This window comes from Excalfactoria chinensis, unplaced genomic scaffold, assembly GCF_039878825.1.
Source record: "Excalfactoria chinensis isolate bCotChi1 unplaced genomic scaffold, bCotChi1.hap2 Scaffold_1024, whole genome shotgun sequence".
Classification (NCBI taxonomy): domain Eukaryota; kingdom Metazoa; phylum Chordata; class Aves; order Galliformes; family Phasianidae; genus Excalfactoria; species Excalfactoria chinensis.
Window position 1 is genome coordinate 1 of NW_027315589.1, and position 16,331 is coordinate 16,331.

Here is a 16,331-nt window from a genome sequence, read left to right on the forward strand (position 1 = left end):
TCTCAATGGGATGTCTATGGGGCTCAATGGGGTAGCTATGGGGTGGCTATGGGGCTCCATGGGGTGATTATGGGGCTCTATGGGGCTCTATGGGGTGGTTATGGGGCTCTATGGGGCCCTATGGGGTGGTTATGGGGCTCAATGGGATGTCTATGGGGCTCAATGGGGTAGCTATGGGGTGGCTATGGGGCTCTATGGGGTCCTATGGGGTGGTTATGGGGCTCTATGGGGTGATTATGGGGCTCCATTGGGTGGCTATGGGGGTCTATGGGGTGGCTATGTGGTTCTATGGGGTGGCTATGGGGCTCCATGGGGTGGCTATGTGGGTCTATGGGGTGGCTATGGGGCTCAATAGGGTGTCTATGGGGTGGCTATGGAAGTATGTGGGGGACTATGTGGGGTTTATAGGGGCCTATGGGAGTCTATGGGGGTGGCTATGTGGTTCTATGGGGTGGCTATGGGACTCAATGGGTTGTCTATGGGGCTCAATGGGGGTCTATGGGGGTCTGAGCCCTCTGTCGCCCCCTAGCGGCATGCCGGTGCAGTGGCTGCAGCGCACCATGTGGGGGCTGTGGGGCTCCATGGGATGTCTATGGGGCTCTATGGGATAGCTATGGGGTGGCTATGGGGCTCAATGGGCTGGCTATGTGGTTCTATGGGGTGGGCTATGGGATTCTATGGGGTGGCTATGTGGGTCTATGGGGTGGCTATGTGGGTCTATGGGGTGGCTATGGGGCTCCATGGGGTGTCTATGGGGTGGCTATGGGGTTCTATGGGGTGGTTATGGGGCTCAATGGGGTGGTTATGGGTCTCAATGGGGTAGCTATGGGGTGGCTATGGGGCTCAATGGGATGGCTATGTGGTGGCTGTGGGGCTCAATGGGGTGGCTGTGGGGCTCAATGGGGTGGCTATGGGGGGTCTGTGGGGTGGCTATTGGGCTCAGTGGGGTGGCTATGGGGCTCAGTGGGGCGGCTCTGTGTGTCTATGGGGTGTCTATGGGGTGGCTATGGAGTTCTGTGGGGGACTATATGGGGTTTATAGGGGCCTATGGGAGTCTATGGGGGTGGCTATGTGGTTCTATGGGGTGGCTATGGGACTCAATGGGTTGGCTATGGGGCTCAATGGGGGTCTATGGGGTCTGAGCCCAGTGTCGCCCCCTAGCGGCATGCCGGTGCAGTGGCTGCAGCGCACCATGTGGGGGCTGTGGGGCTCCATGGGATGTCTATGGGGCTCTATGGGGTAGCTATGGGGTGGCTATGGGGCTCAATGGGCTGGCTATGTGGTTCTATGGGGTGGCTATGTGGGTCTATGGGGTGGCTATGTGGGTCTATGGGGTGGCTATGGGGCTCCATGGGGTGTCTATGGGGTGGCTATGGGGTTCTATGGGGTGGTTATGGGGCTCAATGGGGTGGTTATGGGTCTCAATGGGGTAGCTATGGGGTGGCTATGGGGCTCAATGGGATGGCTATGTGGTGGCTGTGGGGCTCAATGGGGTGGCTGTGGGGCTCAATGGGGTGGCTATGGGGGTCTGTGGGGTGGCTATTGGGTCAGTGGGGTGGCTATGGGGCTCCATGGGGTGGCTATGTGGATCTATGGGGTGGCTATGGGGCTCTATGGGTCCCTATGGGGTGGTTATGGGGCTCTATCGGGTGATTATGGGGCTCTATGGGGCTCTATGGTGTGGTTATGGGGCTCTATGGTGTGGTTATGGGGCTCTATGGGGCTCTATGGGGTGGTTATGGGGCTCTATGGGGTGGCTATGTCCATCTATGGGGGTGGCTATGGGGTGGCTATGGGGCTCAATGGGGTGGCTATGGGGCTCTATGGGGCCCTATGGGGTGGGTTATCGGGCTCTATGGGGTGATTATGGGGCTCTATGGGGTGGTTATGGGGCTCTATGGGTTGGCTATGTGGGTCTATGGGGTGGCTATGGGGCTCAATGGGGTAGCTATGGGGTGGCTGTGGGGCTCAATGGGATGGCTATGTGGTGGCTATGGGGCTCCATTGGGTGGCTATGGGGGACTATGGGGTGGCTATGGGGTGGCTATGGGGTGGCTATGGAAGTATGTGGGGGACTATATGGGGTTTATAGGGGCCTATGGGAGTCTATGGGGGTGGCTATGGGGGTCTATGGGGTGGCTATGGGGTTCTATGGGGTGGCTATGGGACTCAATGAGGTGTCTATGGGGCTCAATGGGGGTCTATGGGTGTCTGAGCCCAGTGTCGCCCCCTAGCGGCATGCCGGTGCAGTGGCTGCAGCGCACCATGTGGGGGCTGGGCCTGGAGGTTCATACACAGCGATTCGCCCGGAAACTGCCGTTCCCTGATGAGAGCAGGGAGAGATACGTGAGTAATGGGGGGGGGCAGGAAGGGGCTATGGGGTTGGGGGGGGCTGCTATGGGGTTGGGGGGGGGTTGGCTGTGGGGTGGGGATAGGGGGGAGTAAGGACTATGGGGTGGGGGGGGCAGTTATGGGGTGGGGATGGAGGAGTGGCTATGGGGTGGGGATGGGGGGAGGAGGGGCTATGGGGTGGGGGGGGCAGCTATGGGGTGGGGATGGGGGGGAGGAGGGGCTATAGGGTGGGGGGGGCAGCTGTGGGGTGGGGAGGAGGGCTCTATGGGGTGGGGGTGAGGGTGGGGAATGGGGGAGAAGAGGGGCTATGGGGTGGGGGGGGCAGTTATGGGGTGGGGATGGGGTGTTGGCTGTGGGGTGGGGATGGGGGGCAGGAAGGGCTATGGGGGTGGGGGGGCAGCTATGGGGGTGGAGGAAGCGCTATGGGGTGGGAATGAGGGGGAGGAGGGGCTATGGGGTGGTGGAGGGTTGGCTGTGGGGTGGGGATGGGGAGCAGGAAGGGCTATGGGGTGGGAATGGGATGGGAATGGAGGGGAGGAGGGGCTATGGGGTGGGGGGGGCAGCTATGGGGTGGGGATGGGGGGGTAGTTATGGGGGGAGGAAGCACTATGGGATGGGAATGGGGGGGAGGAGGGGCTATGGGGTGGGAGGGGCAGTTATGGGGTGGGGATGGGGGGGTGGCTATGGGGTGGGGATGTGGGGAGTAGGGGCTATGGGGTGGGAATGGGATGGGAATGGGGGGGAGGAAGGACTATGGGGTGGAGGGGTAGTTATGGGGTGGGGATGGGGGGGCAGCTATGGGGGTGGAGGAAGTGCTATGGGGTGGGGAGGGGCAGCTATGGGGTGGGGATGGGGTGGAGGAAGGGCTATGGGGTGGGGGGGGGGCAGTTATGGGGTGGGGATGGGGGGGCAGCTATGGGGTGTGGGGGGCAGCTATGGGGGTGGAGGAAGCGCTATGGGGTGGGAATGGGGGGGAGGCTATGGGGTGGGGATGGGGGGAGGAAGAGCTATGGGGTGGGAATAGGGGAGTGGGAATGGGGGGGAGGAGGGGCTATGGGGTGGGGGGGGGGCAGATATGGGGTGGGGATGTGGGGCAGCTATGGGGGGGAGGAAGTGCTATGGGGTGGGAATGGGGAGGATAGGACTATGGGGTGGGGATGGGGGATGGGAATGGGGGGGGAGGAGGGGCTATGGGGTGGGGATGAGGGGGGTGGGTATGGGGTGGGGATGTGGGAGAGGAAGGCTATGGGGTGGGGGGGCAGGCGTATAGGGCAGCTGTGGGTTGCTATGGGGCGCAATGAGCCATCTATAGGGCAGCTGTGGGTGCTATGGGGCGCAATGAGCCATGTATGGGGCAGCTGTGGGTCGCTATGGGTCACTATGGGGTAGCTATGTGTCGCTATGGGTCGCAATGAGCCATCTATGGGGCAGCCGTGGGTCACTATGGAGCGCTATGGGGGCAGCCATGGGTCGTTATGGGTCGCAATGAGCCATCTATGGGGCACTATGGGTCGCAATGAGCCATCTATGGGACACTATGGGTCGCAATGAGCCATCTATGGGGCAGCTGTGGGGTCGCTATGAGCCATCTATGTGTCGCTATGGGTCGCAATGAGCCATCTATGGGGCACTATGGGTCGCAATGAGCCATCTATGGGGCAGCTGTGGGTCGCTATGGGTCACTATGGGGCATCTGTGGGTCGCTATGGGGCTCTATGGGGCAGCTGTGGGTATCTATGGGTCGCTATGGGGCACAGTGAGCCATCTATGGGGCAGCTATGTGTTGCTATGGGTTGCTATAGGGCACTATGGGCCATCTATGGGGCAGCTGTGTGTCGCTATGGGTCGCAATGAGCCATCTATGGGGCAGTATGGGTCGCTATGGGGCACTATGGGGCGCAATGAGCCATCTATGGGGCAGCTGTGGGTCGCTATGGGGCTCAGTGAGCCATCTATGGGGCACTATGGGTCGCAATGAGCCATCTATGGGGCAGCTGTGGGTCACTATGGGTCACTATGGGGCAGCTATGGGTCACTATGGGTCGCTATGGGGCAGCTGTGGGTATCTATGGGTTGCTATGGGTCGCAATGAGCCATCTATGGGGCAGCTGTGGGTCGCTATGGGGCTCTATGGGGCAGCTGTGGGTATCTATGGGTCGCTATGGGGCAGCTGTGGGTCATTATGGGTCACTATGGGTCACTATGGGGCAGCCATGGGTCGTTATGGGTCGCAATGAGCCATCTATGGGGCACTATGGGTTGCAATGATCCATCTATGGGGGCAGCTGTGGGTTGCTATGGGTCGCAATGAGCCATCTATGGGTCACTATGGGTCGCAATGAGCCATCTATGGGTCGCTATGGGTCGCAATGAGCCATCTATGGGGCATCTGTGGGTCACTATGGGTCACTATGGGGCAGCTATGGGTCACTATGGGGCAGCTGTGGGGCACTATGGGTCGCAATGAGCCATCTATGGGCAGCTGTGGGTCGCTATGGGGCTCTATGGGGCAGCTGTGGGTCACTATGGGTCACTATGGGGCAGCTGTGGGTCATTATGGGTCACTATGGGTCACTATGGGGCAGCCATGGGTTTCTATGGGTCGCAATGAGCCATCTATGGGGCAGCTGTGGGTCGCTATGGGGCTCAGTGAGCCATCTATGGGGCACTATGGGTCGCAATGAGCCATCTATGGGGCAGCTGTGGGTCACTATGGGTCACTATGGGGCAGCTATGGGTCACTATGGGTCGCTATGGGCAGCTGTGGGTATCTATGGGTTGCTATGGGTCGCAATGAGCCATCTATGGGGCAGCTGTGGGTCACTATGGGTCACTATGGGGCAGCTATGGGTCACTATGGGTCACTATGGGGCAGCTGTGGGTCATTATGGGTCACTATGGGGCAGCCATGGGTTTCTATGGGTTGCAATGAGCCATCTATGGGGCAGCCGTGGGTCACTATGGGTTGCTTTAGGGCACTATGGGCCATCTATGGGGCAGCTGTGGGTCACTATGGGTCGCTATGGGTCGCAATGAGCCATCTATGGGGCAGCTGTGGGTCGCTATGGGGCTCTATGGGGCAGCTGTGGGTATCTATGGGGCGCTATGGGTCGCAATGAGCCATCTATGGGGCAGCTATGTGTCACTATGGGTTGCTATAGGGCACTATGGGCCATCTATGGGGCAGCTGTGGGTCACTATGGGTCACTATGGGGCACAGTGAGCCATCTATGGGGCAGCTGTGGGTTGCTGTGGGTCACTATGGGGCAGCTGTGGGTCGCTATGGGGTGCAGTGAGCCATCTATGGGGCAGCCGTGGGTCACTATGGGGCGCTATGGGGCAGCCATGGGTCGTTATGGGTCGCAATGAGCCATCTATGGGGCACTATGGGTTGCAATGAGCCATCTATGGGTCGCTATGGGTCGCAATGAGCCATCTATGGGGCATCTGTGGGTCACTATGGGTCACTATGGGGCAGCTATGGGTCACTATGGGGCAGCTGTGGGGCACTATGGGTCGCAATGAGCCATCTATGGGGCAGCTGTGGGTCGCTATGGGGCTCTATGGGGCAGCTGTGGGTCACTATGGGTCACTATGGGGCAGCTGTGGGTCATTATGGGTCACTATGGGTCACTATGGGGCAGCCATGGGTTTCTATGGGTCGCAATGAGCCATCTATGGGGCAGCTGTGGGTCGCTATGGGGCTCAGTGAGCCATCTATGGGGCACTATGGGTCGCAATGAGCCATCTATGGGGCACTATGGGTCGCAATGAGCCATCTATGGGGCAGCTATGGGTCACTATGGGTCGCTATGGGGCAGCTGTGGGTATCTATGGGTTGCTATGGGTCGCAATGAGCCATCTATGGGGCAGCTGTGGGTCACTATGGGTCACTATGGGGCAGCTATGGGTCACTATGGGTCACTATGGGGTAGCTGTGGGTCATTATGGGTCACTATGGGTCACTATGGGGCAGCCATGGGTTTCTATGGGTTGCAATGAGCCATCTATGGGGCAGCTGTGGGTCGCTATGGGGCTCTATGGGGCAGCTGTGGGTCACTATGGGTCACTATGGGGCAGCTGTGGGTCATTATGGGTCACTATGGGTCACTATGGGGCAGCCATGGGTTTCTATGGGTCGCAATGAGCCATCTATGGGGCAGCTGTGGGTCGCTATGGGGCTCAGTGAGCCATCTATGGGGCACTATGGGTCGCAATGAGCCATCTATGGGGCAGCTGTGGGTCACTATGGGGCAGCTATGGGTCACTATGGGTCGCTATGGGGCAGCTGTGGGTATCTATGGGTTGCTATGGGTCGCAATGAGCCATCTATGGGGCAGCTGTGGGTCACTATGGGTCACTATGGGCAGCTATGGGTCACTATGGGTCGCTATGGGGCAGCTGTGGGTATCTATGGGTTGCTATGGGTCGCAATGAGCCATCTATGGGGCAGCTGTGGGTCACTATGGGGCAGCTATGGGTCACTATGGGTCACTATGGGGCAGCTGTGGGTCATTATGGGTCACTATGGGTCACTATGGGGCAGCCATGGGTTTCTATGGGTTGCAATGAGCCATCTATGGGGCAGCTGTGGGTCGCTATGGGGCTCTATGGGGCAGCTGTGGGTCACTATGGGTCTCTATGGGGCAGCCCCCCAACCCCCCCTGTACCCGCAGGCAGTTCGCGGTACCAATGTCTATGGGATCCTTCGCGCCCCCCGGGCCGCCCGCACGGAGGCGCTGGTGCTGAGCGCCCCCTGCTCCCCCCCCCCCCACAACAGTCAGGCCGTGGGGCTGCTCCTGGCTATGGCCGCCTACTTCCGAGGTGAGACCCACAACCCGCCCCTATGAACACTATGGGGCCCTATGGGCACTATGGGGCCCTATGGACACTATGGGGCCCCTATGGACATTATGGGGACCTATGGATCCCAATGGGGCCCTATGGACACTATGGGGTTCTTATGGATCCCTAATGGGCCCCTATGGATCCCAATCGACCCCAATGGGCCCCTATGGACCCCAATGGACCCCAATGAACCGTATGGATCCCAATGGACCCCTAATGGGGCCCTATGGACCCCTAATGGGCCCCTATAGACCCCTATGGGCCCCTATGGATCCCAATGGAACCCAATGGACCCCTATGGACACTATGGGGCCCCTATGGACCCATAATGGATCCCAATGGACCCCTATGGACACTATGGGGCCCTATGGACCCCTATGGGCCCCTATGGATCCCAATCGACCCCAATGGACCCCTATGGACACTATGGGGCCCCTATGGATCCCAATGGATCCCAATAGGCTCCTATGGACACTATGGGCCCCTATGGACACTATGGGGCCCCTATGGACACTATGGGGCCCTATGGACACTATGGGGCCCTATGGATCCCAATGGACCCCAATGGTCCCATATGGACCCCTAATGGGCCCCTATGGACACTATGGGGCCCTATGGACACTATGGGGCCCTATGGACATTATGGGAACCTATGGACATTATGGGGCTCTATGGATCCCAATGGACTCCTATGGACACTATGGGGCCCTATGGACACTATGGGGCCCTATGGGACATTATGGGGCCCTATGGACACTATGGGGACCTATGGACACTATGGGGCCCCTATGGACACTATGGGGCCCTATGGATCCCAATGGACCCCAATAGGCCCCTATGGACACTATGGGGCTCTATGGACTCCTAATGGGCCCCTATGGACACTATGGGGACCTATGGACACTATGGGGCCCTATGGATCCCAGTGGACCCCATTAGGCCCCTATGGACACTATGGGGCCCTATGGACACTATGGGGCCCTATGGACACTATGGGGCCCTATGGACACTATGGGCCCCTATGGACACTATGGGGCCCTATGGATCCCAATGGGCCCCTATGGACACTATGGGGCCCTATGGACACTATGGGGCCCCTATGGACATTATGGGGCCCTATGGACACTATGGGGCCCTATGGACACTATGGGGCCCCTATGGACACTATGGGGCCCTATGGATCCCAATGGAACCCAATAGGCCCATATGGACACTATGGGGCCCTATGGACACTATGGGGCCCCTATGGATCCCAATGGTCCCCTATGGATCCCAATAGACAACAATAGGCCCATATGGACACTATGGGGCCCTATGGACCCCAATGGGCCCCTATGGACAGTATGGGGCCCTATGGACAGTATGGGGCCCTATGGACACTATGGGGCCCCTATGGACACTATGGGGCCCTATGGATCCCAATGGAACCCAATAGGCCCATATGGACACTATGGGGCCCTATGGATCCCAATGGAACCCAATAGGCCCATATGGACACTATGGGGCCCTATGGACACTATGGGGCCCTATGGATCCCAATGGGTCCCTATGGATCCCAATGGACTCCAGTGGCCCCCTATGGATCCCAATGGACCCCAATGGGGCCCTGTGGACCCCTAATGGGCCCCTATGGACACTATGGGGCCCTATGGACACTATGGGGCCCAATGGACCCCAATGGACCCCTATGGACCCTAATGGGTCTCTGTGGACCCCAATGAGCCTCTATAGATCCCAATGGACTCCAATGGGTCCCTATGGACCCCAATGGGCCCCTATGGGCCCCTATGGATCCCAATGGACCCCAATAGGCCCCTATGGACACTATGGGGTCCTATGGATCCCAATGGGCTCCTATGGATCCCAATGGACCCCAATGGGCCCCTATGGACCCTATGGGGCCCCTATGGACCCCAATGGGCCCCTATGGACACTATGGGGCCCTATGGACACTATGGGGCCCTATGGACACTATGGGCCCCTATGGACACTATGGGGCCCTATGGATCCCAATGGGCCCCTATGGACACTATGGGGCCCTATGGATCCCAATGGGCCCCTATGGACACTATGGGGCCCTATGGACATTATGGGGCCCTATGGACACTATGGGGCCCTATGGACACTATGGGCCCCTATGGACACTATGGGGCCCTATGGATCCCAATGGGCCCCTATGGACACTATGGGGTCCTATGGACACTATGGGGCCCCTATGGACATTATGGGGACCTATGGACACTATGGGGCCCTATGGACACTATGGGGCCCCTATGGACACTATGGGCCCCTATGGACCCCAATGGGCCCCTATGGACACTATGGGGCCCTATGGATCCCAATGGACTCCAATAGGCCCCTATGGACACTATGGGGCCCTATGGACCCCAATGGACTCCTATGGACACTATGGGGCCCTATGGACACTATGGGGCCCCTATGGACACTATGGGGCCCTATGGACACTATGGGGACCTATGGATCCCAATGGACCCCATTAGGCCCCTATGGACACTATGGGGCCCTATGGACACTATGGGGCCCTATGGACACTATGGGGCCCTATGGATCCCTAATGGGCCCCTATGGACACTATGGGGCCCTATGGATCCCAATAGACAACAATAGGCCCCTATGGACACTATGGGGCCCTATGGATCCCAATGGACCCCAATAGGCCCCTATGGACACTATGGGGCCCTATGGACACTATGAGGCCCTATGGATCCCAATGGTCCCCTATGGATCCCAATAGACAACAATAGGCCCCTATGGACACTATGGGGCCCTATGGATCCCAGTGGACCCCATTAGGCCCCTATGGACACTATGGGGCCCTATGGAGCCCTAATGGACCCCCAATAGGCCCTATGGATCCCAATGGACCACAATAGGCCCCTATGGATCCCAATGGTCCCCTATGGATCCCAATGGACCCCAATGAGCCCCTATGGATCCCAATGGACTCCAATGGGCCCCTATGGACCCCCAATAGGCCCTATGGATCCCAATGGACCCCAATAGGCCCCTATGTATCCCAATGGTCCCCTATGGATCCCAATGGACTCCAGTGGTCCCCTATGGATCCCAATGGACACCTAATGGGCCCCTATGGACACTATGGGGCCCTATGGACCATAATGGGCCTCTATGGACCCCAATGGACTCCAATGGGCCCCTATGGACCCTCAGTGGGCCCCTATGGATCCCATTGCATCCCAATGGGCACCTATGGATCCCAATCGACCCCAATGGGACCGTATGGACCCCAATGGGCCCCTATGGACACTATGGGCCCCTATGGACCCCAATGGACCCCTATGGATCCCAATAGACAGTAGGCCCCTATGGACACTATGGGGCCCCTATGGATCCCAATGGACTTCATTAGGCCCCTATGGACACTATGGGGCCCTATGGACACTATGGGGCCCCTATGGACACTATGGGGCCCTATGGATCCACATGGACCCCAATAGGCCCCTATGGACACTATGGGGCCTTATGCATCCCAGTGGACCCCAATAGGCCCCTATGGACCCCAGTGGGCCCCTATGGATCCCAATGGACCCCAATATGCCCCTATGGACACTATGGGCCCCTATGGACACTATGGGCCCCTATGGACACTATGGGGCCCTATGGATCCACATGGACCCCAATAGGCCGCTATGGACACTATGGGGCCCCCATGGATCCCAATGGACCCCAGTAGGCCCCTATGGACACTATGGGGCCCTATGGATCCCTAATGGGCCCCTATGGATCCCAATCGACCCCAATAGGCCCCTATGGACACTATGGGGCCCTATGGAGCCCCTGTGGATCCCAATGGGCCCCTATGGACTCCAATGGGCCCCTAGGGACCCCAATGAACCCCAATAGGTCCCTATGGACCCCAATGAGCCCCTATGGATCCCAATCGACCCCAATGGGACCCTATGGACCCCAATGGTCCCCTATGGACCCCAATGGGTCCCTATGCATCCCAATGGACCCTAATGGGCCCTTGTGGATCCCAATGGACCCCTATGGATCCATAGGAACCCCTATGGTCCCCTATGGATCCCAATCAACCCCTATGGACCCCTATGGATCCCAATGGGCCCCAGTGTTCCCATAACCCCCCTTTCCCCAATGCCCCCCATGTCCCCCAATGCCCCTTATGTCACCCCATTTCCCCAATGTCCCCCCATGTCCCCCCATGCCCCCTATGTCACCCAGTGTCCCCAATGTCTCTATGTCACCCCATGTCCCCCATGCCCCCCATGTCCCCCAATGCCCCCCATGTCCCCCAATGCTCCCTATGTCACCCAGTGTCCCCAATGTCTCTATGTCACCCCATGTCCCCCAATGCCCCCTATGTCCCCCAGTGTCCCAATGCCCCCCATGTCCCCCCATGCCCCCTATGTCACCCAGTGTCCCCAATGTCCCTATGTCCCCCCATGCCCCCCATTGTCCCCTATATCACCCAGTGTCCCCAGTGCCCCATATGTCCCTCCATGCCCCCTATGTCACCCAGTGTCCCCAATGTCTCTATGTCACCCCATGTCCCCCAATGTCCCCCATGTCCCCCATTGTCCCCAATGTCCCCCAGTGTCCCCATGTCCCCCATTTCCCCAATGTCCCCCAATGCCCCCTATGTCACCCTATGCCCCCTATGTCACCCAGTGTCCCCAATGTCCCCTGTCACCCCAATGCCCCCCATGTCCCCCTGCGTCCCCCAGTGTCCCAATGCCCCCCATGTTCCCAATGTCCCCCAGTGTCCCCAATGTCCCTATGTCCCCCTGTGCCTCCCAATGCTCCCTATACTCCAGTGTCCCCAATGTCCCTATGTCCCCCCATGCCCCCCAATGCTCCCCATGCCCCCCATTGTCCCCAATGTCCCCCCATGATCCCAATGTCTCCCAGTGTCCCCAATGTCCCTATGCCCCCCAATGCCCCCAATGCCCCCCATGTCCCCCAATGCCCCCTATGTCCCCCAATGCCCCCTATGTCACCCAGTGTCCCCAATGTCCCTATGTCCCCCCATGCCCCCCATTGTCCCCTATATCACCCAGTGTCCCCAATGCCCCTTATGTCCCTCCATGCTCCCTATGTCACCCAGTGTCCCCAATGTCTCTATGTCACCCCATGTCCCCCAATGTCCCCCATGCCCCCCATTGTCCCCAATGTCCCCCAATGTCCCCATGTCCTCCATTTCCCCAATGTCCTCAATGCCCCCCAATGCCCCCATGTCCCCCAGTGTCCTCATGTCCCCCATTTCCCCAATGTCCCCCAATGCCCCCTATGTCACCCCATGCCCCCCATGTCCCCCAGTGTCCCCTATGTCCCCCTGTGTCCCCCAGTGTCCCAGTGCCCCCCATGTTCCCAATGTCCCCCAGTGTCCCCAATGTCCCTATGTCCCCCTGTGCCCCCCAATGCTCCCCATGCTCCCCGTTGTCCCCAATATCCCCCAGTGTCCCCATGTCCCCCAGTGTCCCCATGTCCCCCAGTGTCCCCCACTGTCCCTATGCCCCCCATGTCCCTAATGTCCCCCATGCCCCCTATGCCCCCCCATGCCCCCTATGTCACCCAGTGTCCCCAATGTCCCTATGTCCCCCCATGCCCCCCCAATGCCCCCCATGTCCCCCTATGCCCCCCAATGCCCCCTATGCCCCCCATGTCCCCCAATGCCCCCCATGTCCCTAATGTCCCCTATGCCCCCTATGTCCCCCCATGCCCCCAATGCCCCCTATGTTACCCCATGCCCCCCATGCCCCCCATGTCCCCCCATGCCCCCTATGTCACCCAGTGTCCCCAATGTCCCCTATGTCACCCCAATGCCCCCCATGTCCCCCTGTGTCCCCCAGTGTCCCAATGCCCCCCATGTTCCCAATGTCCCCCAGTGTCCCCAATGTCCCTATGTCCCCCTGTGCCTCCCAATGCTCCCTATACTCCAGTGTCCCCAATGTCCCTATGTCCCCCCATGCCCCCCCATTGTCCCCTATATCACCCAGTGTCCCCAATGTCCCTATGTCCCCCCATGCCCCCCAATGCTCCCCATGCCCCCCATTGTCCCCAATGTGCCCCCATGACCCCAATGTCTCCCAGTGTCCCCAATGTCCCTATGTCCCCCTGTGCCCCCCAATGCCCCCTATGCCCCCCATGTCCCCCAGTGCTCCCTATGTCACCCAGTGTCCCCAATGTCCCTATGTCCCCCCATGCCCCCCATTGTCCCCTATATCACCCAGTGTCCCCAATGCCCCTTATGTCCCTCCATGCCCCCTATGTCACCCAGTGTCCCCAATGTCACTATGTCACCCCATGTCCCCCAATGTCCCCCATGCCCCCCATTGTCCCCAATGTCCCCCAATGTCCCCATGTCCTCCATTTCCCCAATGTCCTCAATGCCCCCTATGTCACCCTATGCCCCCTATGTCACCCAGTGTCCCCAATGTCCCCTATGTCACCCCAATGCCCCCCATGTCCCCCTGTGTCCCCCAGTGTCCCAATGCCCCCCATGTTCCCCATGTCCCCCAGTGTCCCCAATGCCCCCTATGTCCCCCAGTGTCCCAATGCCCCCCATGTCCCCCCATGCCCCCTATGTCACCCAGTGTCCCCAATGTCCCTATGTCCCCCTATGCCCCCCATGTCCCCCAATGCCCCCTATGTCCCCCCACGCCCCCTATGTCACCCAGTGTCCCCAATGTCCCTATGTCCCCCCATGCCCCCCATTGTCCCCTATATCACCCAGTGTCCCCAATGCCCCTTATGTCCCTCCATGCCCCCTATGTCACCCAGTGTCCCCAATGTCTCTATGTCACCCCATGTCCCCCAATGTCCCCCATGCCCCCCATTGTCCCCAATGTCCCCCAATGTCCCCATGTCCTCCATTTCCCCAATGTCCTCAATGCCCCCCAATGCCCCCAATGCCCCCCATGTCCCCCATTGTCCCCAATGTCCCCCAGTGTCCCCATGTCCCCCATTTCCCCAATGTCCCCCAATGCCCCCTATGTCACCCTATGCCCCCTATGTCACCCAGTGTCCCCAATGTCCCCTATGTCACCCCAATGCCCCCCATGTCCCCCTGTGTCCCCCAGTGTCCCAATGCCCCCCATGTTCCCAATGTCCCCCAGTGTCCCCAATGTCCCTATGTCCCCCTGTGCCTCCCAATGCTCCCTATACTCCAGTGTCCCCAATGTCCCTATGTCCCCCCATGCCCCCATTGTCCCCTATATCACCCAGTGTCCCCAATGTCCCTATGTCCCCCCATGCCCCCCAATGCTCCCCATGCCCCCCATTGTCCCCAATGTCCCCCCATGATCCCAATGTCTCCCAGTGTCCCCAATGTCCCTATGTCCCCCCATGCCCCCCATTGTCCCCTATATCACCCAGTGTCCCCAGTGTCCCTTATGTCCCCCCATGCCCCCTATGTCACCCAGTGTCCCCAATGTCTCTATGTCACCCCATGTCCCCCAATGTCCCCCATGCCCCCCATTGTCCCCAATGTCCCCCAATGTCCCCATGTCCTCCATTTACCCAATGTCCTCAATGCCCCCCAATGCCCCCCAAGTCCCCCTGTGTCCCCCAGTGTCCCAATGCCCCCCATGTTCCCAATGTCCCCCAGTGTCCCCAATGCCCCCTATGTCACCCCATGCCCCCCATGTCCCCCAGTGTCCCCCACTGTCCCAATGCCCCCCATTGTCCCCCAATGCCACCCATGTTCCCCAATGCCCCCCAGTGTCCCCAATGCCCCCCATGTCCCCCAATGCCCCCCATGTCCCCCCATGCCCCCTATGTCACCCAGTGTCCCCAATGTCTCTATGTCACCCCATGTCCCCCAATGTCCCCCATGTCCCCCAGTGTCCCCATGTGTCCCCCAGTGTCCCCATGTGTCCCCCAGTGTCCCAATGCCCCCCATGTTCCCAATGTCCCCCAGTGTCCCCAATGTCCCTATGTCCCCCTATGTCCCCCAATGCTCCCTATACCCCAGTGTCCCCAATGTCCCTATGTCCCCCCATGCCCCCCCATTGTCCCCTATATCACCCAGTGTCCTCAATGTCCCTATGTCCCCCTGTGCCTCCCAATGCTCCCCATGCTCCCCGTTGTCCCCAATGTCCCCCAGTGTCCCCATGTCCCCCATTTCCCCAATGCCCCCTATGTCCCCCTATGCCCCCAATGCCCTCAATCCCCCCTATGCCCCCCATGTCCCCCAGTGTCCCCATGTCCCCCATTTCCCCAATGTCCCCCAATGCCCCCTATGTTACCCTATGCCCCCCATGTCCCCCAGTGTCCCCTATGTCCCCCCATACCCCCATGCCCCCTATGTCACCCAGTGTCCCCAATGTCCCCTATGTCACCCCAATGCCCCCCATGTCCCCCTGTGTCCCCCAGTGTCCCAATGCCCCCCATGTTCCCAATGTCCCCCAGTGTCCCCAATGTCCCTATGTCCCCCTATGTCCCCCTATGCCCCCCAATGCCCCCTATGCCACCCATGTCCCCCAATGCCCCCTATGTCCCCCAGTGTCCCAATGCCCCCCATGTCCCCCCATGCCCCCTATGTCCCCCAATGCCCCCAATGTCCCCATGTCCCCCATTTCCCCAATGTCCCCCAATGCCCCCTATGTCACCCTATGCCCCCCATGTCCCCCAGTGTCCCCTATGTCCCCCCATACCCCCATGCCCCCTATGTCCCCCATGTCCCCCAGTGTCCCCTTTGTCCCCCCATACCCCCATTGTCCCCCTATGCCCCCCATGTCCCCCAGTGTCCCCATGCCCCCCATTGTCCCCTGCTGTCCCCGCAGAGCAGATCTATTGGGCCAAGGATTTGATCTTCCTGGTGACGGAACACGACCTGCTGGGAATGGAGGCCTGGCTGGAGGGATACCATGACAGCAACCGCTCCGGTCAGCATAGGGGGACAATGGGGGTATGGGGACAATGGGGGATATGGGGACAATGGGGGATATGGGGACAATGGGGAGATATGGGGATAATGGGGGGATATGGGGACAATGGGGGATATGGGGACAATGGGGGGATGTGGGGACAATGGGGGGATATGGGGACAATGGGGGATATGGGGACAGTGGGGGATATGGGGACAATGGGGGATATGGGGACAAGGGGGGTATGGGGAAAATGGGGGG

General features: G+C 59.6%; 2 protein-coding genes across 2 annotated transcripts in view; both read left to right on the forward strand.

The window, feature by feature from the left end:
* Window positions 1-110: 110 nt before the first annotated feature.
* LOC140264790 (uncharacterized) lies at window positions 111-2,234 on the forward strand. Its single transcript, XM_072360696.1, is given in 7 exon segments — window positions 111-366; window positions 693-780; window positions 1,244-1,366; window positions 1,552-1,619; window positions 1,713-1,831; window positions 1,834-1,961; window positions 2,093-2,234. Coding segments are annotated over 7 exon segments (924 nt in total).
* A 4-nt stretch (window positions 2,235-2,238) lies between these two features.
* The window catches only part of GPAA1 (glycosylphosphatidylinositol anchor attachment 1), a gene marked incomplete at its 3' end in the record, with an annotated part of 29,194 nt that continues 15,101 nt past the window's right edge, over window positions 2,239-16,331 (forward strand). The window contains exons 1-3 of the mRNA XM_072360698.1: window positions 2,239-2,346; window positions 7,029-7,176; window positions 15,987-16,088. Of these exons, the coding sequence (XP_072216799.1) occupies window positions 2,239-2,346; window positions 7,029-7,176; window positions 15,987-16,088 (358 nt within the window). The remainder of the gene's footprint in view (window positions 2,347-7,028; window positions 7,177-15,986; window positions 16,089-16,331) is intronic.